We start from the raw sequence: 26,414 nt of genomic DNA, 5'->3' as shown, positions 1-26,414 counted from the left end.
ATCCCCACCAATACCATTGTCGTCTTTGCACCGCCACCACACCACCATGACTACCACGATAGTGGTCACCACACCCACCACCATCATTGTCATCGTCCCCGCTTCCACTACTAATTAAAATCATCATTAATTTTATCATCTATACTGTATTATAAAACATTTGACAAAAACTCTTAAAAATCATTCTTTATGCATGAAGTACCGTGTATTAATTACAAAAAAATTATGCGTAAGTACAACTTAGTAAAGCTTCATTTTTGAATTCGTATAACTAAATGTAGATAAATATAATCAAATACATGATAAACATCTCATTTTTTATATAAAAAATCTAAGATATGATTAGGATAATCATTGAGTTCTAATAAAATCATTATCTTTATAAAATTTTATTGTTAAGCCAAAATAAATTACTTTATTAAATCATAAAAACATTATTTTTCTCAAAACCACATAAATCATATTATATCAATAAAGACAAAAATACATAATCAAACATAATTCCCAGAAATCAATGGCATCATATTTTATTTCAATTTCTACCGATAATGAGACACAAAAAAATAATGAGACATAATTCCCAAACACCTAACCTTACGAGATACGGCATATTGAATGAGTGAACGAATCATGATCACAACTCACGTGCACACGTGCCCCCAATTCGCTCCTTCTTTCTGTCTGATTCTGTCTGAAAAATCGATAACTCACGCCACCGTAACGCCGCCGCACAGTCGCCGTTGCCGTTTCCTCCCCACTCCATTTTCATCTTCAATCTTCGAAACCAGACATCTTTCGTCAACTTACTCTCTACCTACATTTCACTTGCACAAACGATCAGTGTCTTCAACTTCAACGTTCCTACCGGTTAGATTCGATTCCCATTGTTTCTGCAGTAGGAGAAGCTGGATTTCGCCAAGAGATTATGACGGCGAAGAAGAGATTTGTAGCTGTTGCTTCCAGACGCCAAATGCCGCCGTTTGTTTCTAAGTTTGTGATCTCATTGTTGATACTCTTTTGTTTCGTCGCCTTTCTCGGACTCTTCTCTCAATTAAAGCTTCAATCGTCGTCCGTACCGACCGGATTTTATTTTGATGACTTCCATCTCGAAGATTATCGTTTGAAGATTGCTTTCCTTTTTCTCGTTCGAGACAATCTTCCTCTTGATTTTCTTTGGCACAACTTCTTTAAGGTTCGTTTGTTTCCTTTTTTGTAATTTTACTACTTGTAGTTGATGTTTGAATTTAATTTCGCTTACAGAATGCTGATTGCGAACTTCTACTGCTATATATAATGAATCTATCTACCATTCAGAACTAACCATAATTAATTCCATCCTATGTTTTCTATTGCAGATTGATTGTTAGGTTTACTGTATATTTAAGACTACTGACTATTGACTTTTATGACGTGAGGCACGTATAGTTGTGGAATTTGAGTGCCTATGATTTTTCCCCAATTTTGGGATTTAGAGCTTACAAGGTAACGAAATGCAGATGACATGAACTCATAAGCTTCTTGCTGACAATGCTTGAAGATATTCTTAAATGTGTCTGGTAGATTTGATGGGTCACGCTGCAGTTAGTTCCTGAATAATGGAATTAATTTTCATGGGCTTATTGCTCTAGAATCGCTTTCTATATAATTTTGCCCTAATTTTGGCATGCACATTCTGTCATATATGGGAGCTCTTACAAAAAGCAAACCATATGAACTTCATATACGCATATAATAGTAATGCTTATAATTTTGTGCCGCTAATTAGGAAGATGATTTGAAAAGCTTGATTGAACATTTAAAGTTGATGAGCTTACAGAATGCAGATCCCGAGAATTTCACAATTTACATACACTCGAAGCCTGGTTTTGTGTTTAATGAGTCAGTTACCAGATCAGTGTTCTTCTACAACCGACAGTTGGAAAACAGTGTGGAGGTAACTGATCATCTAGACTGTGCTATGTTTGTTTGTAGTTAAACTCTCATGTTGGACAGTTATAGTAATATAGTTAAGATTATCAAATATATGTATCGAGGTATAAACTGTAATTTGACCTTATTCTATAGGTTGGTTGGGGTAAGCCAACTATGATTGAAGCAGAGAAGCTGCTGTTCAAGGCTGCCCTTAATGATCCAAGCAATCAGATATTTGTTCTCCTCTCTGACAGGTTTCTTTCACTGATAGCTTTTAAATCTGTGTCCTACATTGTCATGGTCAGCATAATATGTAGAAAATCTCTTTACTATAATCTCTATTATCTATCATCTTCTTTCATGTTTATCTTCCTCCCTGAACATCTGTCTGAATCATATTTGATGAAAAACGCTTGTATCATAAGTTGCTTTTCTTTTCAGCTGTGTACCACTATATGATTTCAGTTACATATACACATATCTCATGTCGTCTCCAAGAAGCTTCGTGGACAGGTACTTTTCCGTGTCAAGCCGAAATCTCAATTTATTTGATGAATGATTGGTTGTACATTTGTCGATGTAAATCTGTAATTGACTCATCGACCAAGTGAACTTGAGTATTCTTTGATTTTTATTCAGCTTCATTGATGTCAAGGAAAATCGCTATAATCCAGAGATGTCCCCTGACATACCTGAAGACAAATGGCGGAAAGGATCCCAGGTCATTTTCGTTTGTAGTATTTTTTCCCGGATTAGTTTTATTTATTTATTGAAACCATTGATTGAAATGATAAATCAGGATATTAAAAGTTTCTATGCTAGTGTTGAACTTGTCTCACATGTATAACTTTGTTTGTTAATAGACAAATTATATGACCAACAAAATGTTCTTTATGGTGGGCATAGTGCTTTTTTTTTTTTTGAAGTATATAATATTTATATACGGCAAATGCAACAAATAAACTCACACACCCTCCTCACCTATGGTGAGGTTTGAACCCCTGACCTCCTAGAAAGCCAAGGGCTACGATACCGCTAGGCCAAAGGCCCTTTGGTGGCATAGTGCTTCTTGTTGAAGTAGCATTTGTCCCATGTCGTTAGGTTGTCAAGATACATATATGGTAAATGGGGTTAGGTAGAACTCACTCCCCAGGTCCCACTCTGTCTCCACTAGATCTGTTCCCTGGAGTACCCTTTTGTTGAAGGTCATTCGAGCTTTTGCTAGGAGTATGGCATGGGTTACTTCTTGAGAGTATCAAAATGCAGTTATATGAGCATCGACTCAATTCATCCTATTTCATCAGATTAGGGATGTGATAAAAGCAGGCTTTTGTAGGCAATGTAGGAAGTGCATTTATTTGTTTGTATGGGCCCTGGCCTGCACAGCTAGGAAGTGTGTCGAAGTAATATTCGTCTGGTTGTCAACATACATATATGTATATATGTGGTTTGAACACCCTCCTTTGAGCTAGCTTTTGGGAGTGAGTTCTACCCAACTCCATTTATCACTTCCATAAGATCATGTCATGCCCATTCCACAACGATTTCAAAAAAGCTTGTTTTCTATCCTGATTTGCCATCATGATTAATAATCTTGAATCATAATGACACTTGTTTGCCATAACCAATTAAAAAAAAGCGTGGTTTGTTGATATCTAGTAACGGTTGTGGATAAATACCACAATTTAGAATTTATCGATTGGTTTGATTTCTGTAATGGTCAACAATCTTGATGAATCATTCCTCACTATCCTTGGGGTGCTTGTCTTAAAGAAAATAATGTTATGCCTCTCCATTCTGGGGGATTCCAATCATTCCATCTCTCTAAATGCTGATCAATGTGTCCTATAAAGATGGTTATACTCATCTAGCATTGTAATATGATAAAAATGCAATTTAAGAATTTATTTTTACTATAAACTCATGCATTGAGTTTTCTAGCTGTACTTGAGTTTAAACGATTGTATGATTTCAGTGGATCACATTGGTCAGAAGGCATGCGGAGATGGTTGCATATGATCATGTTGTTTTCCCGATCTTTGAGAAACACTGCAAGGTAGAGATGAACATACTTTTGAGGTTCTATTCTACTCTGTATGTTGACGGTTTAAATTTGCTTCTCATAGAATCAATAAAGTACGTCTGAATTAAACCTCATTGCCAGCCAACAGCAACGCAATAGTCATCAATTTACCAAAAGGGGTAGCTATGTGTGTAATTTTAGCTTTCTGAGAACATGTGCTGTGTTTCTGATTTTTATTTTCAATTACCATGTCTATTTATAATTTTTTTTTCCTCTTTAAAAAAATCAGCGGCGACCGCTTCTAGACTTGAGCAAGGGAAACGAGTCTCTTGTAAGTAAACAACAGTTACAATTTCGTTTCATGCACATATACTGAATTTTATTGTTACTGGTTATCGTAATTCTCTACTAAGTTGGCTAAATTAAATCCACCATTTCTTATTTTACTTTCTTATTATTAATTGCAGATAGAACAGCAGCAACACAATTGCATCCCAGATGAACATTATGTTCCCACCTTACTTTCAGTAAGCAGAATTGTGTTTTTTTGGCAATATTGTACATCCAATTATTTCACATGGGTTGGGTTGGCCGGTTTCAAGACGTTTGTACAACCGAACCCAACCAGTGCGGTTTGAAAAATCTCAACCTGTCAAGTTTTTGCACAACCCATCCCAACCCGTGCGGGCTGGGTTGGCGGGTTGTGACAGACGAGATTTGTTATTGGAGCACATCTGAGCGTAAAAGTTACAGCTCATCTCCAATTTCACTGATAACATATGACATTCATCAACATACTTACATAACCCTATTTGACCCATTACTTCAAGAGCACATTCACATCCATCTCCATCATGACTATCTAACAATTAAACCTTTTCATCAATGGCTGAAATCACATCTTTAATACCTGGGAAGTGGGAACAGTTGAACAGATAACAAATTGCAAATGCATATAACATATAAGAGGAATATAGGGCTCATCGGGTTGGGTTCAGATGAGTCTGATCAATACTTGTGGTTTGAAGATTTTACAACTAGATTAGGGCCATTAGGTATCGGGTGGCTTTGGGGCAAGGTTGGTCGGGATTTTGTGCTCCACTACTACTTTGAGTTATTTTTGTCATTGTGGATATATTGGATCCTTTGTATAACTAAACTTGTACTACCTTATTCCTATATCAGGAAGCTGAAACCTTGTACTTGATGCATCAAAATTATATAGCTTTGTCACCACTGATGTTAGTTTATTAATATCCTTGTTAAAAAGGTTTAATATAACTGTTAATCATTATCTGGAAATTTTCATAAATCGTATCAATTTTGAAGTTAATAGGTGGCCTTTTTAACATTTAACGTCCAAGTTTATCTGTTATTCTAGAATAGAGTGTAATATATGCATGCACAGTGATGGCTGTCGACCATTCACTGTTTGTACAAATTCAGGCCACTAGCAAAATCCTTGGCCCTGGCCACATGATTACCTCCAGCAAACACTCAGAACCACCATGAAGTGTCAACCCCTTCTAGTGAAGTATTTTTATGGGTTCCTGAATATCTAGAACAATATTCATAGCGTTTTAGTGATGCTAATTAAAGAAAAACTAACAATTGTTTTCTTACCCTTTTATGATAAGATGCGAGGTGTTGAAGATGAATTAGAGCGAAGAACATTAACCTATTCATTATGGAACCAGTCTACAGAAACGATGAATACACAAGCCTGGCATCCTGTAACATTTGGTTATGCAAGTGCCAGCCAGAAACATATACAAGATATCAAGGTAATCGATTGATACAAGTCATCAATTTGCTTAGAAACATGATTCGCTTCAAACTCTCTGTTCTTTATCTTATCATGAAAAACGCACACTTTCCTATCGGTATGAATTCACAGCTAGTGAGTGCATAATATTTACACAACCAATAAGCTGCTTTGGTTAGTTCCTATTGATGGATTTACTTGCAAATTTCTTGTTTAGCTTACTTACCACTAACCAGTAATGTGTTAACTTGCAAGTTGCAACGAAAATTTCACTTTTAATCTAATCCGTCTAGGGTTTTACTTTCAACCAATTCCAAGCAGTTGGTTTTTCTGGCTTTTCATTGTCAACGTTATAGTTGTGCTTTTTTAGTGTGGCACATCCTACGAACCACATGACAGCAAACCAAAGATACTAGTAGTACATTACTCTGCCCGTCCCAAAATAAATGTTCACGACGAAAAAGGTACACAAATTTAGAAATGTGTGATTGTTATACTTTTTAGTTAACTAAATGACAATTGTATTCTTAACAGTAGAGGGAGTAATGAATTTCTCCAGTCCATAATTAAGTGTAGAATTGGAAAGTAGACACTTACTTTTGAAAGGGCACACTTATTTTGGGACAAACTAAAAGAGAAATGTAGACCTTACTTTCGGAAGTGCCAATTTGCTCAGTGTTACATGCTCCAGGGTTGATCAACAAATCTTAGGCTTTATTACACGCTAGTTTACAACTGCGAACAACAGTAGGATTTGATGAAGGCTTGCACAATTGCATGATTTGGTTTCCAAACACCAGTGATTGAACAGACACGGTGTGCACTAGTGTAATGTCTTCTTGTATGAAGATTAAGAGCAAAAAAGACGAAGGGAATGTGCAGCAACTGATTAGCGATTAAAATGTTGTCTGATTTGTGAGTTTAGACCCCTATAGATAGGCCTAGGCTATAACTTTCTAACAGATAATAATATCATGATGCAACTAATCTCAATGGTAACAGAAAATAACCACGTTCTGCTAGCATTCGAGTAAATTCTGAATAACTCTCTAGTAGCAGATAGCACCGGAATCAAAGAAATATGCAGCTGAAACAAAAAAAAAAAAAAAAAAAAAAACCCCCACAAAACATGTATTATGTTAATTCTATAATTGAAGAATACTAGGTTTGAATATCCATAATCAGAATTCAGAAATGGACATTTTCTTTCTGAATAGAAGTACCGATAAAAGTTCTCTTTTCAAGTATATAATATTTATGAACGGCAAATTACACTCACACACTCTACTAACCTCTGGTGAGACTTGAACCCTTGACCTCTAAGAAGGTTGGGGTACTTGATGCCACCGGATCAATGACCCTTTGTTTATTGATTAAAGTTATGGTTCATCTATTTGGATCGTAGAGGTGTGTTTCGTGTCTGTATGTGCAATATAATCAATGGCAAGGGCATCGATGTATGATGTTCGATAGAGTGTTGCATCGGCTAGATTTGAACCATTTCTGTTCTATATATATGTTGGAACTTCCCTTCTCTCCTCAAGGGAAAAGAGAGTAATCTGATGAGGTTTCACATATTCTCTGATGATACAAGAGCCAAGATCTACCACTGTATGGACTCGACATGCAATCTTTACTATTCTAGCTCTAGCCCCATCTCCACACTTTGCGACAATCTGTACCCGTCTAGTTTCCATTGGAGGGTGGTGTTACCAAATCAGCTAAACTTTGACTATTTTTTCTCCATAAATGTCGGAGCCGTCCTCTTCTCAAGGGCTCTTTCGAAGATTAATATGGGGTTCCACATATCTTGCAATGCCATCCTAAAACTAAAATTTTGTATCTATTCTTTGATAATATTTGGTTCCCACATTGTGGTGAGTTTGTACTAAATATGAGAAATTGTGCAGGATATCGACCATATTTATTTCGAGTCTGAGAACCGGACCGAATGGTGTGGTACTAAATCTAGTAGTGGTTCTTGTTACTTATTTGCAAGGAAGTTCTCACGTGGTGCAGCTATGCGGCTTTTGACCAACGGGGTGGTTGGTCAGTATGATCCAAACACTTTGTTCCAAGACCTGACATAGATTCACTTCTTCGTTTTCTTCTACAGTCTTAGCATATGTATACTTTGAGCTACGTGATGTACATAGGCAGGCGATTGCAGATATATATACACCAAACATCCGTCTTTATGTGGGAGCAATGACTTATAATATCAACATTCTGTTGAAAGTTTCATTTGTTTGATAAAATTCAAATGACCATGCTGCCCTTCATATGATGTCGAAATTCCCAGCATGATCATCAAAGGGTCATTGGTTCAACAATATCTAACCTGGAGCATGGAGGTCAAAGGTTCATGTTTCACGTCTCACCAAAGGTTCATTTGCTTGATCAAATGACCATGTCTTCATTTGACATCCAAACTACCGACATAACCTTAACAATATCGAACATGATCTCCGTCGTCGAGCCATTTGATTGGTGGTGGCGAATGTCTCCAAAACCAACTATGCCTCTCATTTGCTTTCTACAGGGTTTGTTCAACGTTCAAGAGTCAAAATAAGATAATTAGTTGCAATAAAATTATGTAAGTCAATCACAATAATTATGGCGTAGTGGTTGAGGCTCTAGGGATGTAGTGGAATATTTCATCTAATCAGAGTTTGATACAACAATTATGACCACTAAGTTTATTTGGTTGATTTTTACAGTCATAATTTATCGGAATTAGTCCCGGCATAGCCTAGTAAACCATTAAAAAAAAAGTAATGCAAGTCAAGGTGAGTTGGGTAATTTATGGATTGTTTTTAAAAATAAGTTTTTATTTTAATTTCTTATGAGTTATCAAATCTGATTAATTTTGGCTTAAAGAAAATCAAGAAATCATCAAAATGAATTTGTGAAAACATTATAAAATTGATTATATGTTTATAACTAGTCCTGATTTAATTAACTAATACATAACACTTTCTTTGATATTATCGGTTACTACAATATGGAATTGATCATAAGATACCAAAGTGTCCAAACACCCCAAATCTTGTCCAACTTCCTTCTACCTTACTGCGCTAGTCACAGGTCTTCAAACCTAGTTTGTTATCTTAACCATTTGCTTACAAGTACTTTTATCAGAGGTCATGTTCTCAGAAATGTCTAAAACTGACATGTCTAACCTCAATTGCCTCCTCACCCTCCTCTATTGTCACTCTTTATACTCTCCTCGTTGGTGCAATCACCGCTCTCTTACGGACATGTCTAAACCAACACAATTTCCCTTCTCTCAATTTACCATTATGGGAATTCAGTCTAAAAAACCTCATTCGAGATTATGTATGACCACATGTACACCTAAGCATCCTCATTTTTCCCACGTCCTCTAAAAGACATTCCTTGCGACCCAATTTTGATTTCTACAATATAGTTGGTTTAATGACTATCCTATGAAATTTGACCGGAAAAATAAATAAAAATATATAATTTTTTAAATGTAAAATATATTTTTTTTGGGCTCGATAGCTGAAAAAATAAATAAAAATAAAAATAAATTAGACCGTTAAAAAGAATAAACTGGACCAACGTATCTTCTCCAAATTCAAACCGAAAGGAGGGAAAGGAACCGCCTTTCTGCGTTTCTTTACCCCAACAAGAAACCCTAATTGTTCCACCCTCTTGGTCCCCGTAACCTGAATTTTCTGTAGGTTACTGCAAGATATCAACAATCTTGAAGCCTCTAAAGGTTCAATTCGGTGTAATCTTGAAGGTTCAACGAACTTAGTCAAAGAATGGCTGAAACCCTAAGCCCTACTCCTACAGCCGGTCAGAAACAGAGAGCGCCGGTCCTGTCTCCGGAACGACCTTTATTTTTGGGCTCCAACGATGATCAACTCGAGCGTGCTCAAGCACGTGCGGCCCGTGCTGCAGCCATCCGTCGGAAGCCGGTTGCTCTTCATCAAGCAAGCGATGTTAGTCCTGCAGAGCCTTGTCTCGGACAGGAGCAGATTATGGAATTGTTCCAGAATTGCATCAAACTGGCCAGTGAAAATGTATGTAATACTCTTCTGAAAATGTACCTTGTAAAGGCATGAGATGACTTCATTTTTGTGGGGTGCAGAAAATTAATCAGAAGAACACTTGGGAGTTGAATCTCATAGATCACCTTTGCGATATTATTAAGGTCGAAGAAGAGAATGACGTCGAGACCAATTTTCAGAAGGTACATAACAAAATCTATGCTCCATGTTACCGTTTATTGAATTAATTTTTATTTATAGAGTAATGTCATGAATTATTTGTAGTTTCTTTTTAATCTTAACAATTCTTAAGTAGCTTGGGCTTGTGTGCAACATTTTCGATCTTTTGGTTCATTGAAAAAGGTCAAAAATCTGGGAACTAATGAATCTTGCTTGAGTACCTTGAACATCTTAACTCTTTCTTCACAAGAAGCATTTGAGTATGCATCTCTAATGTCACCACACCGGTGATAGGCCAAGTGTGTATTGGCGGCCTACATGTTAGTTGTTTTTGTCATTCCACTATTCAGTCATTCAGAGTCAAGGATGCCATGCATGGGGCCTGTGGGAAAAAATGCATCTGATAACTTTTCATATTCTGGTTGAGCCTTCTTAATTACCCATGTGTCTGAGGGTGATAAGCTGATGTCTTCATGGAACTATGCTGTTGGGGATTCCATGCAACTTGTGAATGTGAGATACAAACAATTCTGCTACTTTCTTGGCCGTGTAGGGGCATTTTAAGGGGAATGAAGTATCAGTGCTTGGATAAGCTTTGCATCACCACCATACTATGATAGAACCCTCCAGATTTTGGTAACTCTTGAAGAGAATTCATTGCAACTTCCGTCCATTGAATCTAAGGTGCATGCAAGGTTGTGACATGCTTCTTGGGTTGTGATTCTAATGCTTGTGTATTTGACAAGTTTGCACCATCTATCTCATTTCTTTTCAACAGAAAACCACCTTTATCCTTTGCACTGGTACCCCTGCTTCCAGCATGTTCCCCTAATGGTAATGGGTGGAACGCCTCTAACAGCCTCAACTCAGTTGCTCATCTGGTGCAACGACCAATCTTCTTTTGTATTTCAAATCTACCTTGTGCATAGGAGCAACCTGGTGTTTGTGGCATGGCGTCTAACAACGTAGTAATTACCTCCTTTAGTGATTCACTTTGCTCCCAATTAAGAGAGTTTCTCTATCCAAGTAGGGACAACCACAATGAGCATTACACTTCTTTTTATGGATAGAGTGTCAACCACAATATTCTCTTTGATTTCTATAGAGTATCACATAGCCGTACCCCTTGAATGTTGTACTCCACTTCTGCTGGTTGGAATTGTTAATTCATTGATTTTACAAGTACTTTAACCTTTTGAGGACAATTTCAATTTTGACTTTGTTGCCATACAACTAATGTCTTAATTTCTCCATTACATATGCTAGTGCCATTGGCTCTTTCTCACAAGTTTAATATCTAGGTGTTTATGGGAAAGGACTTTACTGATGAGAGCTATAGGTCTTCTATTTATTGATAACATTGCACCTTTGTTATAACGAGTTGAATAAGTTTCCAGAGTAAATGCCCTGGTGAAGTTTGGCCAAACTAAAACAGGGGCCTACATCGTGGCTGGTTAAAGGCTTCTAAAAGTGTCCTTAGCCTTGTCATTATATACTGAGACATCTATTTTCATGGCTCTATTGATGGCTAGTTGATTATCCTGTATTTTCTTATGAACCTTCTGTAGTACCCTATGAGTCCTAAAAAGCCTGTAAGATTTTTGAAAGGGAAAGAATTGGCCAATCAAGCATGTTGAATTTTATCTGGATCAATAGCTATTATCTTCTTTGATGTTTCATGACTGTTGTATTCAATCTTCTCGGTTGCAAACTAGCATTTTTTCTTTGTGACATGCAATTGGTTAACCTTCAATATATTCATTCTTATTCTAATGAAGTATATAAATCTCCTTAAGTAAGATCGGAAAACCTTATTCATGAGTGCTTGGAATCAGGGGGATAAGTGAGTCCAAATGACATGGCACTAAATTCAAACAATCTAGTGTGTGTTCTAAGTGTAGCTTTCTATTGGGTCTTAACAGTTCACCTTCTAAGCGTTAGAATTATCCGGTAGTACCTATCTTTGCCCCTGTGATGCATCATTTCCCCTCCTTATCAGAGCTGTACCCTTAAAGATCAAAAGTTGGGAGCTTTTGACATAAAAAACTCCAGTCCCTGTACGTTAGTTCATGACCAAGGTTCTAAATGATGTGAGGCATGGCGTGGAGGTGAGGTCAAGCCTCAAGCCTCTATTTTCGGAAGGGTGTCCCAGGCTATGCCTAGACTAATCCCGGCAAATTGCGACTGCAAGAAATCAAACAAATGTTTAACATTACAACAATTTCAATAAAAAATTGCTTATCTGTTCCAGTTGTTTATTGTCTCCTAACTTAAAAGGCAAAGCAACATGAAAGATAGGATGAACCTTGCCTGTTGGGGGTAGTTTCCGAGTATAAGCCACTATCTGTCCTTCAGATTTCTAAGACTCAAATAATAAGGTGATAACTTTGATTGCATTTGCCATGCATGTAATGTTGGAGATACGACTATAAACACAAACAAATCCATTTCCCTACTTGAAGAACATCTTCTTCACTTGGATTCCTCATAAGATTTCTCATACTGCTTCATTCGGTTCTGAGCACAAGCTCTTAGCAACGGTTTGTGGTTGGTAGAATTTGCTTATCTCCCAATCAAGCTAACACTCCACTAGAATTATTCATGCAAGATCCCTAAGTTGGAGTAGACAAGGGTCCTCTGATGGGGCTCTTCTTCCTGCACTGCTTGTAAGCGCTCATTGGTCCTGAAGTCCAACTTCTGTTTGAGATTGTGCGGTTGCAATTATGTCTTAGCGTTGTTTGTCACGACTTCTGACTCGATCTTCACTGTAGCAGCATCCGAGGCTTGTATTTGCACCCCCAATTGCCTCATAAGGCCAAGCTTCTTACCAGGTTCTTCCATGCACTTTGATACCAATTGTTGTTAGTTGGAGTAATTTAGAATACAACTCACATCCAATCACTGGACTATGGTCATTAATGGTGAAGTATAGAGTAGAACATTGGAATTTAGAGAACATGAGGTGGGAGAGATTAATTACTTTTTCTTTGATTGACCAAATTGTAAATAAATTATTACAGAGGATATTTATGCAATGACCATGTGGCGGCTAAGCCTCTCTCTTGTAACATCAGATGCTTGTTTTCGCACTAGCCAAATAAGGACGGACTACTAGCTACTAGCTGTAAAGGAAAGGACAAGGCCACCTGCCCTGCAACAAAGTCAAGTGGTAACGAGCAAGAAAACGGATGCGCTAACGTGCAACGGCTTTCTAAAACCGCTACATTTCTTGAACAATCGCTGTCTACATTACTCTTAGAAGCCCTGGCTAACTCCGTGCCAGCAGCAGCGGTTAGACGGGGGTTGTGAAAGTAATAGCCTTATGTTATGGCTGCCCCCTGGAAACATGACGTTGCTGCATTGGTCACACGCAAATTGCATTTGCCATATTCACAATTCGTTAAATTACATGGGAAGTACAAGGATCACCGACACTGTGACCTCAATGGATTTTCAAGTTTTCTCTTAAATGTGCGACGCCGAATCCAATGTTGTGTCATATTGTTACATATCCATATAATTTTCATTTTTTGCAGTTGAGCCAGTCAAAATCTGGGAACAGCTTGTATTTGTTTATGGACTTCTATCGTCTAGTCAGAAGCATCAAAACCTGTTTAATAAACACCTTTGCTTCTGAAGTCTTCCTTGTTGCTGTGTGTTTATTTTTCTTGCACAGTCCCTGGACACAGTTTATACCACTGTAATAAATAAAAAAAGTTGATTTAAGTCACTGTATGTTACCCAAAGCAATTGCCCTGTAAGTTAATTAGGTTGTTACTTTTATGGATATTTTCTTAGATGATATGTAAGATGTATGTTCCCTTTTTGAGACTGCAGCAGAGCCACAACGGAATTTCATTCTTTGATTTAAACAGTTATTTCTCTATTAGTTTATATGAAGTTCATACTCTTTGCTGCTTACAGTTCTGATGTTTTTCTCTGTCAAGTATGAGCTATTTTCCACTCACTTCCTCAAAATGGTACATCTTTGATGATTTTTCTGCACAAATATCAGAAAGGGCATGCCATCAATGCATGTGTAATTGTCATCAGCAATTTTTGTAGGTTTTTTGAGTGCATGAGAATGAACATCACATGGAAACAACTTTTTGCCCTGTGCTGGGTATTTGATAATATAATCTTGAAGCTTTTCTGACTTCAGGCAAGCTGCACTCTTGAAGCGGGAGTTAGAATATACTCGATGAGGGTGGATTCTGTCCATTCTGAGGCATATAAGGTTCTTGGAGGAATTAGTCGAGTTGCACAGGAACCTGAGCAAGGTCAGCTTTGTTATCTTAGCTTATTTGTTCAAGGAGGTTCTTTTATTACGGTGTCATGATTGTTGTCTGTTCTTGATGCAAGTTCTTTTTGTATGGTTTGTAGCCATGCAGTGCATTTTCAGCCTAAACAAAAGGAAATGCTTTTTTTTTGTTGTTGAATTATTGAATGTTAACTAGTTTGAAGTTTAGTTTATAACCTCATGGTTTGGTTGGTTACTAATTTGACGTATGAATGTATGATAGAAACAAGTGAACAGGTTTGCATCATCAATACGACTTCTCATCAAAGAATCCACTCTGGGAAACTTCTCGAAGCACCTGTGGTTTCCCTTTAAAGGAAACTATTAATGATTGGACTTAACTAATACATTGTCTTTGACTTCCTCTGTAGATATCATTGCTGTTTCTCTATTCACAATGCATATTATATATAATATATATTCACTTGACTTATCTTAAATATAATGTGTAAAACACTACTTTTTGCCAAACTTTTTCTTGATATGAGATCAAAACTTAATACTTCTTTTATCCTTCCCAGTCGTTCATATGTTTATCAACTCTAGTACCAGGAGTCACTCATTTGAACTTAATATAATGATATGTTTAATTATTTATAGTTTGGTCATGACGTAATAACCGACTTGGAAACATCTGTTAAAACAGACAGTGTAGAGGATGGCAACATGGACATGCAAGGAGAAGGCGATTCAAAGAAGCAGAAGGAGCTAAAGGTTTTTCATTATCTCATTTATGCTGTTGCTTGTTTGCTGGAGTTGAACTAATTAATTATGATATGTGCAGTTATCTCCTTTATCAACACTGGAATCATCCTTTGAGGCTCTTAATGTGAAGAAGTTTGATGGTAGGAATGCAACCTGTGTGTATTTTATTTTAATATCACCCAATAGTCTTTTTAAGTAATTTTCTTCATTCTCTAGTTGCATTTGCTGTGGATCCTCTCTATCATCAGACAACTGCCCAGTTCGATGAAGGTGGATCAAAAGGTCTCTTGCTAAATAACCTTGGAGTATACGGTGGATGCGTAATGATTTTTGATTCACTTGAAGTACCTGGGAAGTGCATGTCATGCTCAAGTGGGCATGATAAAGTAGATACAATTGATATTGCCTATGCCAGAGGTTCGTTTCTTACAGATATATGAGGTTCCTGCTTGAAAGTTACACTTTTCTGAACTGTTCACTTTTTTTGTAGATCATATAGAACAAATGGTATCAAACATCTCAAAGAAACTTGAAATCTCACCAAGTCTCAAGGATATAGTTAATCTGTTTGATGAAGATAATAGAAGACCAGCAGATACCTTTTCTTCTTCCCAAAAGTCCGTTGAACCTGATCATGAAGCTTATGGCGATGACTTCGATGGTGGTGGACATGACTGTTCAGGAACCTGGGACTTCATTAACGACAACCAGACAAGCCTCAATGGTGAGGACACATATGAGGGAGATGAGGAACCGGTTCATCATCAGGTGCTTGATCACGGAAGTCTTGCAGTGTTATTTTTAATTTAGTTTGGGAGAAAAGAAAGGAGCCAACTGATTTGTAGCTTGTTTGCAGGAAAACGAACTGTATGTTTCTCATGATGGTGATGTAGATGACAGATTTGCGACAGTTGACAGCTTCCTGTTTCTAAGTATTGGTTTAACTGGAAAACAAAATGCATGGGCAGGCCCTGATCATTGGAAGTATCGAAAGACTAAAGGTAGCTTTCATGGGTGGAACTGAAACTACTCATCTAATACTTTACACCCATTTTTCATGATTTTGGTTTTTTCTTGTCTTGTATGTGCAATCTGTTTTTCAGGTCCAGAAGATCCTGCCAAGGAAAATGGATCACCATTAATACCGAAAAAACAAAGGAATAAGAAACAAGCTGAATTTGATATAGAATTTACGAAAGCGTTGGATTTGGTCAGTGATGTGGATAATATCTTTGCTCTTCCTAAATACCCCAAGTCACTATTGTTGCCAGCAAATAGAGAACCTTGTAACACAACACTTCCAGAAGATTGCCATTATCAACCAGAAAATCTTGTCAAGCTATTTCTTCTTCCTAATGTTATGGTAAGATTACAATCTTTTGAAGGCTGATAATCTAATTGTGTCTAATGTATTAGACCATAATTCTTCTATGGTGTGTTTATTCTGTGTAGTGCCTTGGGAAGAGAGGAAGGAGGTATTCAGGTCAGTTGATATTTTCAATTGAATTTTGCTGTGTTAAGTTGCCGGAGGTGGTAACATTTTGATTATTTTTTATTTTTGACTTCGTTTCTTTATATAAATTTTTATGTAGTAAGGCTGCATGCTTGGCATACTTGTTGTGCTAGTTTTATTAGGATTCTGTTGCACCCATACGTTAAGAGATGGATTGCCTCAGTGGTGGACTTCCCTTCCATGAAACTGAATTGGTTCCTTGTCATCCATGTCTCATGCCACATCCTAGTCCTGATTACCGTGATAGTTTCAGCAACTCTGAGCGTTGCCTTCGTTCTTATATAGCAGCATCACTGCAATAAGCCTCCACTCATTCGGTATCCTCGCTGTCTTGAGAACAACATTAAGAGAACCACACCTGCTTCACCCAAGCACAGCCACATCTTTTGGATCTGCTTCTGTCCTACAGCCATAGCCTTGCCCATTTTCTATAGTGACACTCTCATCTCCTTGCTGATAGTGTGGCAGCTGCTGCCTTGTTACTCCTTCCACCCCATCTCCCTCTCCCTTTCCTCGTTAAAAAACGGAAGAGAATACCTACCCAATCTCCTTTTTATCTCCTCATCTGTTACTAGAACCCATGCATCCTTGTCCTTAATATACCTTACACTTTCTATGTCTCGATCCCTCCACTCCTTTGCTTTTGCTAGCTTGTATATCCCAACCTCGTGTATATCTCCTCATATGCCTTATCCTTCGCTAGATAATGTCACAACCCCCCTCCCCTGCCCCTTGCTGCTTTTGGTTTTGTCCAAAAACAGAAAAGCTGTATGCTTTCTTCTGTTTCTAAACAACATTTTGCTGTCATGATTTTTTGTTATACACCTACTTTCCATAAATTTTCTACATGCTAGCTCGTTGTTTCCTCTTAAATGCATACAATTATTTTGAGGTATTTTGGTGGCAAATGCACTTACACCCTTGTGGGAATATATTAAATGGTAGAAATAAGACATTGATTAAATTATTGATATAGCATTCCTATTCTAAATAAGATTGTTGATGCTTTTTATTGTCAGATGAATCTGGTCAAGAAGGAGAAGAGAATAATGGGACGTATCCGTGTTGGGATGATGATTGTGGCCAATTTGACGATGGAAATGCTTATGATGATGTTGAGGACTCCATCACACTTGTCTCTCAGCCCCGTCAGGTTTGTTCTTTATGGGTGTGTTTGGTACGTTGGAGTTTGGACATGACAATACAAAAACTTGTATTGTGTTTGGCATGACATTAAACTAGGACATGACAGGACCTGAGTCGGACAAAAATACATTTGTTCCACCTATCTGATCAAAATAGGTGGAACAATCATCAAGGAGACATGACAAGATTGATAAATTACTAAACTACCCATGTCAACTTAAACCTACCCGCGTCACTCTCACCTGTCTTGTCCACTTACCTCTTCAACCTAGTTGAGTGACTCTTGATCAGCTAATCATTTTGCTTTCGAGAAAGAACTCGTAATGTCATCAACATTATGAATTGATCGAGGTTATTATTTCATATGCCAAAAATAACTAATTTTTTTGCCTTTTTCATTTTATGTAAAACAGGTAAATAAGATTGAAGTTGAGTATGACAAAACATCTAAACAAGTTGATGTTCAGGCTCTCAAAGAGACTCTTTGGTCATCTATGCAAGAAACACATGGATCAACTCAAGTAAGCTCTCTTCTTCTATTCCTGCCAAAGGGATATTAGTCAACTCACAAAGATATAGTCAAGGGGATATTAAACACTTGGGGTGTGTTCGGTATGTTATACAGGACCGGGCATAACAAAACAAAAACTTGTTGTCCCACGTTTGGTACAAATTAAACTGGAACAAGACATGACTGAGTGGAACAAAAAAACATTTTTCGGTCAAATTAGAATCAGGAAGATGAGACAAGATTGATAAATTACTAAACTGTCCATGTCAAATCAAAACCATAAAAAACCTTGTACAATTCTTTCACCTGCCTACTTCAGTCTCGCTGGTTCAGCTTTGTTTGCATACCAAACACACCCTTTACTCTATGCATTGTTCTAGTTTATTCGCTGGTTCAGCTTGGTTTGCATACCAAACACACCCTTTACTCTATGCATTGATCTAGTTTATGAAATAATATGATAATCATGGAATAATGACATAGTTTTGTTGTGGAATGGTGCAGGAGACAAAGACATTGTCTTTTAAACACATATTGGCATCTTTTCCAGCTGATAACAAGAAAACGAGAGCTGCGTCTATCGACATCATCTCCCCACATTTGTGTTTCATTTGTGTGTTGCATTTGGCTAATGAGCATGGATTGAGCATCCATGGCTGTACCAACTTGGATGACCTCTCCATACACCTTCCATTTTGAATAGGGATTTTGTTTAAAACCATTTGAATAGATTTGAGCATTTGGGATTGATAGTTTTCACCGCTTATCGAGAGCTGACCCTTGACATTTGATGACAGATTTAAAAAGCCACCGATAGATGATCTTCATCTTGTAGATATCAGTACCTTTGTAACGTTTATCGGTTAATATCAACAACTATGTTATTGTTGGTTCTTTTTCTTATGTTGGAAGATGACTCCTTTGTTGGTTCTTTTTCTTATAGCGTGCTTAATTTAACTGTTATGGACATTTGATGTTTTGTTAGAAATTGTGTGCACAAATTAATGGGTCGAAGTGGATGTTTGGATGCGTATATTGTGACTACAATAACCAAAAACAGAGTACTTTTGTTCTAAAATAAATGTCAGTTTATCCTAAAAAAATGTTCACCGTCAAAAGTTAGTATCTACTTTCAACCCTTTTCTTTCCAGATTGGTTATTTTTGAAGCTTGTGGTATGAGTTTAGGAACCTTTGGAAGCATTGTTTGGTGATTTAGGAGCTACCGAGTTGAAGGTAAGATCTCTCTTCTCCAACTAAAAGCTAGGGTTTAAGTGTTCTTCATCCCTTTCTCCATTTCTTCCCATTTTGCTACAACTTTCGGAAAATTTATGGTAGAAGAAACCTTGTGGAAGTTTCGAAGCCAAGATTTGGAAAGCTTGCGAGGAGATCTCAAGTCTTCACCAATGAAGCTTAAGATTTGGGATAAAACCTAGATTTAACATATATCTAGCAATGTGAGTTCTAGTTACTTTGCAAAACTATATACATGTTAGAATATCTTAATTTTAAGCTTTGGACACACCTCTCTGGGTTATTTCACTTTTGATGAGCTTCATGAATATTTATGCATTTGTACATATTCGAGTCATGAAATCTTTAAATAACGTTTATGTTGTGTTTACTGGGTGTTTTGAGACACCGAATAAAATCTATTGCTTCAAATGAGTTTTCTTTGATATTTGAACGATTTGGGGCCAAATGTTATTTTGACTCTTGAGAATGACGCCTTGGATTATTAATGATTTCAATGGATTTGTTAAATCAGTTGAAGGGTTAATCGACTTCATTTTAGGGTAAAATGTCGTTTTGGGATTTTACCCAACTTATGAGTTTTTGGATAGTGGCACATGAGCCTTTGATAAAAATCTTCCATGGACTTTATGGGAATTTTTAAAGTACAAACCATAAGGGAATTTGTAACTATCTTTATTGAGGAAAAAAGCCTTCCAAGAAAAATCAAAAACTAGTTGAAGTAAGGTTAAGATCGTCACCGAAGCGGATTGGTTTGTCATTTGGTCGAAAGAAGATCAATACATGATAAAGTCGAATAGTAGTATGACAAATACAAGTACTAGCAAGCCAGATTTTGGAGTGCAAACTTCTCCTACAAGTTTGGTTTACTAGCTCCTCCACCACTCATCCTGGTATAGGAACACGCTCAACATGTCAGCCAAAGAAAGTTCTAGAACACTAGGTTTGTTAGAGTCATACTTTCTTTACAATAACCTCGGCATACACAAGGATGAGATACGATAACAAGTATCTACATCAACCACAAAGGCTGAAATGAAGTATCCATTTTGATAGAAATTTTATGTGATAGTTTTTTAGGCAAAATCAACGTCAATATCTGAAATACTATCTTAGTCCTTCAGATCTAAAAGAGTACCTTATTGTTTCACTCTTTCGGTGTTAACAAATTTTTCACCAGCCAGATTGTTTAGGATCATAGTTCTTACCTTCTTAATTTTCACAACAAATCTATAATTCTTTATTTTAACACAAATCATACGTCATTATATCCAAGGACCAACAAGGCTTACACTAACTTTATTTAAATAGTCAAGTATTTTATGGGGCCTTTTGGCTTGATTTTAAATCAAATGAGTTTTAGGGACATTTGTCCGATTTAAATAGCTTAATCAGAGCTTTGGACATAAAATGCATTTATTGCATATTTGCTGGATAATTACATGTTTTGAGGGCGTTTGTCATTCATTTGGACTCGTGTAACTTTAGAGTGTAATGCATTGGATTCATGGAACATAGGAGTCCGTCTTGTTGTTAAGCATGAAGATTTGATGTCCACACTTAAATCTTCTTATTCCCAAGTCCTTGGTAGAGAGCTTGTGGTGGTACCCTATAACGGGCTAGGTCTTGCAGTGGTGCTCGTTGGAGTCGTATATAAGGACCGATGAATTTTGTGGTGAAACTCATTTAGAGGTCGATTAGACACTAAGTCCGTTTTAGGAATCTTGCGATGGTACTCAATGGATTCATATACGGGGATCCATGGCCCGAGGTGAAACCCGAGAATGTTGATAAGTGGATTATTTTTGTGTTCCTATCATGTACGATGGAGTTGGGTCTCCCCGTCACCTAAAGGTACTGTTGTTTTCGGGTACTTAGTTACTTATTCTTTCGGTGTTTTGAATATGGAGTTTTATCTATATTTTCGATGTTTTGAAGTATGTGTCTTGTACACGTTTTGGATGAGTTGGTCATTGGGTACTTGATTTGGAAATAATGAGCTTTGTAAAGGTATTCCTTTAACGTGGTTTAAAGGAAAATGTTTGTTTTAACAAGTACTTGATTATAATGGGTGGTGGTTTACAGGAAAATGTTTGTTTTAATGTTATATGATAACTTTAACTCACTAGACGTTAAGCCTGATACTTTTTCTTATCAACATGTATATCAGGTCTTAGAGGGATTTGAGTGGCGTTTGAAGCTTTGTGGAAGTTTCGGTAAGATGACTTTAGAGGCGTCATCCAGTTAGTTTTAGTAACACTTGCTTGTTCTAATTCTGGTAGGGCTGCACATGGGTTGGGTTGGCCGGGTTGAAGGCATTTGAATAACCCAGCCCAATCCAAACCGTCTAGGTTGGGTTGGTCGGGTTAATCTGGTTGAATCGTTGGTACATCGTTATATAATCTAGCTAAACATTTTGTTTAAACCAAATAAAATCAAAATGAGAAAACACAAAAAAGGCTAATAAACTCAAAAAGAGGTTGAAACTTCATGCAAATAAAAAAGTAAAATTAAGGTCGAAATTGTAATATAATTTTGAATATAAGTAATTATAGGTTGGTATAATGTCTAATGTACATATATTAATCAAGGACTTGACAATCATATTTAATACGTAGTATAGAAAAGACATCGGATTCATCGGGTTGGGTTCAAATTATCCCAACCCAATAGATGCAGTTTGGTCTAGTTTTGTATCAACTATGCGTCGTGTTACATCGGATTGAGATTTTTTAAGTTTTTTTGGGTTGGATTGGTCGGTATTTGAGCCGCCCTAAATCCTGGTCGGGAATTAGATAGTATTTTTAGAACTCCGATACAAAATCATGGCCGTTTAACATAGAGATGAGACCGAGTCTTTTGAGTTCAAGATACATGAAGGTAACGTCAAGAAGCCATGTCTATGCAAAAATAGTTTTTTTTTTTAACTACAATCCTCGAGCTGCTTCAGAGACAAATCAGGTATATAATGATTTGTTAAATTATAACTATGAAACAGATGTCTCAAAGAAGCTCAATCATAAAAGAAAAATGTAACCCCAATGAATCGACAGTATAACTACCAAACTCTTAACTACCATGAATCCAAACTATGGCTACTAGACCTGATGTGTCATGTAACACCCTAAATCCGTATATTTCATATAAACCACATATTTCATATAACATGAAATACAAATATACACATTGGTCTCAATATACAAAATGCTACATACAAAAGTAGCTACAAATTTTTCATTTACATCAAGTACATGATTTGGAGACATATCAAGTTCTTAGGTACATGTACAACAACAGCTTCCCAAAAATTCACAGATGTAGAGCAATCATAATTTCCTTTGCATTTTTCCTTTCCCTTTACTCTCCATATGTGCCCGACCTCTCACATTTTTAAAACAAAATGAGGGTTAAAGCATAATATCTGGTGAGTAATCTCTTTTGATTGCTATTACAGGGTGAAAATCACCAAAAGATTATTTGAAAGCCCATAGTTGTATTTTATAATAAATAAACAATGTTTTATTGAAACGAACATCTTTGTCGCATCATATAGATGAGACAACATCATGTTATCGCATCAAACCCATTGAAGTACCAAAGTTATCGCAACAAACATAAAATATACCAACTTGTCGCATCTCATTGATGCGATTACATTTTTATCGCATCATATGTGTGTGTGTGTGTGATAATACACTTTATCACATCATATTGATGCGATTACTTTACTTTGTCGCATCACACTAATGCAATAAATACAACTTGTCGCAACTCAAGGATGCGATAACACAACTCCTTGCATCTCATTGATGCGATAACATCATCTCATCGCATCATATTGAGGTTATAAATCAATCTCATCTCATCATGAGGATGCGATAATAGTTCCACATAATCAAAATCTCATTTTTATATATAATTGATTTTGTCACCCTTATCTCAGTATACGTCTCTCCTGATTATGTCACGCTTATACAAATATACGTCTCTCCTAATTATGTCACTTTTATCCTAAAATACACATCTCCTGATTATGTCATCCTTATTTCAACCAGTTAATAATAACATATCAAAAGACCATATCATGCTAAAAATAACATATAATCCATTTCAATACACTCCACGTATATAAACAGGAAAGCATACGATTTCTTCACCAAAAGCAAATCAAATGATGTTTTTAAAGTAAAACTCACCATATAATCACAAAGAGTTCAAAGACTTTAATCAACAACAATAATCAGATAAAGTCACGTAACAACTTCTTCCTCTTACTCTTTTGTTTCCTTCGAATCCAGACAACAAATTTTCTTTTTTATCCAAAAAAAATCATCAAAGGAAATAAAAGAAGCGCGTGCACACACACATACACATATATATATATATATATATATATATATATATATATATTAAACAAGAGGCTATGTGGTATGAGATAATTTAAACCATTTTTCAAAACAACTTCTCAACTTTCAACACTTAACTAAAACAATCTTCAACACTTAACTAAAACAATCTTCAAACTTTCCAAAAAGATAACCCAGATATCACACTTCACTATTTTTTACATGTTTTGATTGGGGAAAATAACAAAACTAACCACTTTATACAACCTTCTTACACAAAATAACCAGTTTTTAAGGGTTTTACAAAACTAACCACACGGATCTCCCCCGGGAGCGATCCGTACTAGTGGGGGGTGATCCGGCCTTTTTCTTAGAATTTTTTTTTTAAAATTTATTTTTTTCCACTTGGGGCAAGCCACGTCATCGGATCGTCCCCGGGGGCGATCCAGGCTTTTTTTTTTTTATTTTTTTTCTTTTTTTTTGTAATACTAATTTCACTATAAATACCAACCTCCTATTTCATAATTTTTCATACCATCCCTTTCATTTTTCTTCTCATATATTCTACTCTCACAACACAATAAACCATCACAAAACATGAAATCACGTCAAAGTGATAATGTTTGTATGTATCTTCGAAGTGGCGGTAGCATTTATATATATAGAGATGCATTACGTAAAAAAAGCGATATAAACGGTACAAAAATTGAAACTTCGTATTTTATACGTATATATGCGTACTGGTTTTAACACGTACGCATATTTACGTATATTCATGTACGTTTTACGTACGTATTTTTAACATATATATGCGTACGGGTATTAACCCATACACATATTTACGTATCTTCACGTACGTTTTACGTACGTATTTTATACGTATATATGTGTACGGGTTAAAACTTGTACGCATATTTACGTATCTTCACGTATGTATGTACGTATATATGTGTACGTATGTATGTACGTATATATGTACCTACTTACATTTACGTAAAAAAACAATATAAATTGCGGTAACGTATATATATATATATATATATATATATATATGCATAATGTAAAAAAAACGATATAAATTGCGGTAACGTATATATATATATATATATATATATATATATATGCATTACGTAAAAAAAACAATATAAATTGCGGTAACGTATATATATATATATATAGATGCATAACGTAAAAAAAAGGATATAAATTGCAGTAATATATATATATATAGAGATGCATTACGTAAAAAAAAAGCGATATAAACGGTACAAAAATTAAAAATTCGTATTTTATTGTATATATGCGTATGTTTTACGTACGTATTTTTAACGTATATATGCGTACGGACTTTAACCGCCACTTCGAAGATACACATAAACATCATCACTTTGACGTGATTTCATGTTTTGTGATGGTTGATTGTGTTTAATGGGTTAAATGTTGTGAGAGTAGAATATATGAGAAGAAAAATGAAAGGGAAGGTGTGAAAAATTATGAAATAGGAGGTTGGTATTTATAGTGAAATTGGTATTAAAAAAAAAAGTCTGGATCGCCCTCGGGGGTGATCCGATGACGTGGCTCGCCGCAAGTGGAAAAAAAGAAATTTTAAAAAAAAAATTCTAAGAAAAAGGCCGGATCGCCCCCGGGGGAGATCCGTGTAGTTAGTTTTGTAAAACCTTTAAAAACTGGTTATTTTATGTAAAAAAATTATATAAAGTAGTTATTTCCATCATTTTCCCTTTTGATTGGGTTGTACTTGTTATTATCGGGTAAGTGATGGATGGAAAATTGGGAAAGATAAGAGTTGTGGTCACAATGAAGAAAGCGGTCACAATAAACCTTTTATATATATAGAGGTGAGTTATTATAGAATCATTTATATTTGTACAACCAATACAATTCAATTTCAATCGTCCATTTAATTTGATAAATATATGATTTTATAAAAGTTTTGATTGTTTTCTAATATAAAATATTGATCATAATTAATGAACTCTAGTCGTCTTTCATAAATATTCAAATCATAATAAATAAACTTTCATCGTTTTCATAAATATCTCAATTGATTGGATTATATTGGTTATACAAATAAACATGATTACATTTGAAATATATCCTATATATATATATATATATATATATATATAGGGGTCTATTCAAGAGAGAAATGAGTTGTTTGTGGTAACTGTGAGAACCAATATTAACCACAAATCAATAAATAAATTATGAAATTTATAAATTTGGTAATTTTAAATTAAAATCTTAATGCAAGGATATTTTTGGTATTTTAAAACTCTCCTCTCTCCTCTCTTCTCTCTCCGGCCACCGTTCTTCGGCCTCCGGCCACCGTCCTCCAGTGATACCACTATGATACCACTGTGATACTTAAAAATATTGACTCTGTTAAACAAAAGATACATTGTGATACCTAATCATATATAAGATGCATAGTGWTACCACTGTGTTACATCTTCGATCGACCACACAAACGACATCAATGTGATACCCAAGCACATATATGATGCATTGTGATACCATTGTAGTATCACCGGATGACGGTGGCCGGAGAGAGAAGAGAGGAGAGAGGAAAGTTTTAAAATACCAAAAATATTCTTGCATTAATATTTTAATTCAAAATTGTCAAAATTATAAATTTCCTAATTTATCTATTGATTTGTGGTTAATATTGGTTCTCACAGTTACCACAAACTAATTAGTTCTTATTTGATTAGGCCTATATATA

At 36.0% G+C, this 26,414-nt stretch overlaps 2 protein-coding genes across 2 annotated transcripts; both read left to right on the top strand.

Moving 5' to 3' along the window:
* The first annotated feature begins 685 nt into the window (after positions 1 to 685).
* On the top strand, positions 686 to 7,913 carry LOC112506677. The gene is made up of 10 exons (XM_025110907.1): positions 686 to 1,192; positions 1,817 to 1,933; positions 2,065 to 2,165; positions 2,353 to 2,424; positions 2,551 to 2,632; positions 3,887 to 3,967; positions 4,224 to 4,265; positions 4,402 to 4,461; positions 5,572 to 5,718; positions 7,610 to 7,913. Exons 1-10 carry the CDS (start codon positions 926 to 928, stop codon positions 7,787 to 7,789), a joined length of 1,149 nt encoding a protein of 382 aa, XP_024966675.1. The 5' UTR covers positions 686 to 925; the 3' UTR covers positions 7,790 to 7,913.
* Positions 7,914 to 9,372: 1,459 nt separating this feature from the next.
* On the top strand, positions 9,373 to 18,939 carry LOC112507706 (condensin complex subunit 2-like). Its single transcript, XM_025112376.1, has 13 exons — positions 9,373 to 9,751; positions 9,820 to 9,921; positions 14,061 to 14,178; positions 14,845 to 14,912; positions 14,983 to 15,043; positions 15,120 to 15,320; positions 15,394 to 15,671; positions 15,760 to 15,904; positions 16,007 to 16,266; positions 16,356 to 16,386; positions 17,436 to 17,569; positions 17,976 to 18,083; positions 18,578 to 18,939. Exons 1-13 carry the CDS (start codon positions 9,491 to 9,493, stop codon positions 18,770 to 18,772), a joined length of 1,962 nt encoding a protein of 653 aa, XP_024968144.1. The 5' UTR covers positions 9,373 to 9,490; the 3' UTR covers positions 18,773 to 18,939.
* Positions 18,940 to 26,414: the final 7,475 nt, after the last annotated feature.

This window comes from Cynara cardunculus, assembly GCF_001531365.2.
Source record: "Cynara cardunculus var. scolymus isolate 2C chromosome LG 2, CcrdV1, whole genome shotgun sequence".
Taxonomy (NCBI): Eukaryota; Viridiplantae; Streptophyta; class Magnoliopsida; order Asterales; family Asteraceae; genus Cynara; species Cynara cardunculus.
Note: the sequence above shows the minus strand (reverse complement) of the source record. Positions and strands in the feature narration are given on the sequence as shown.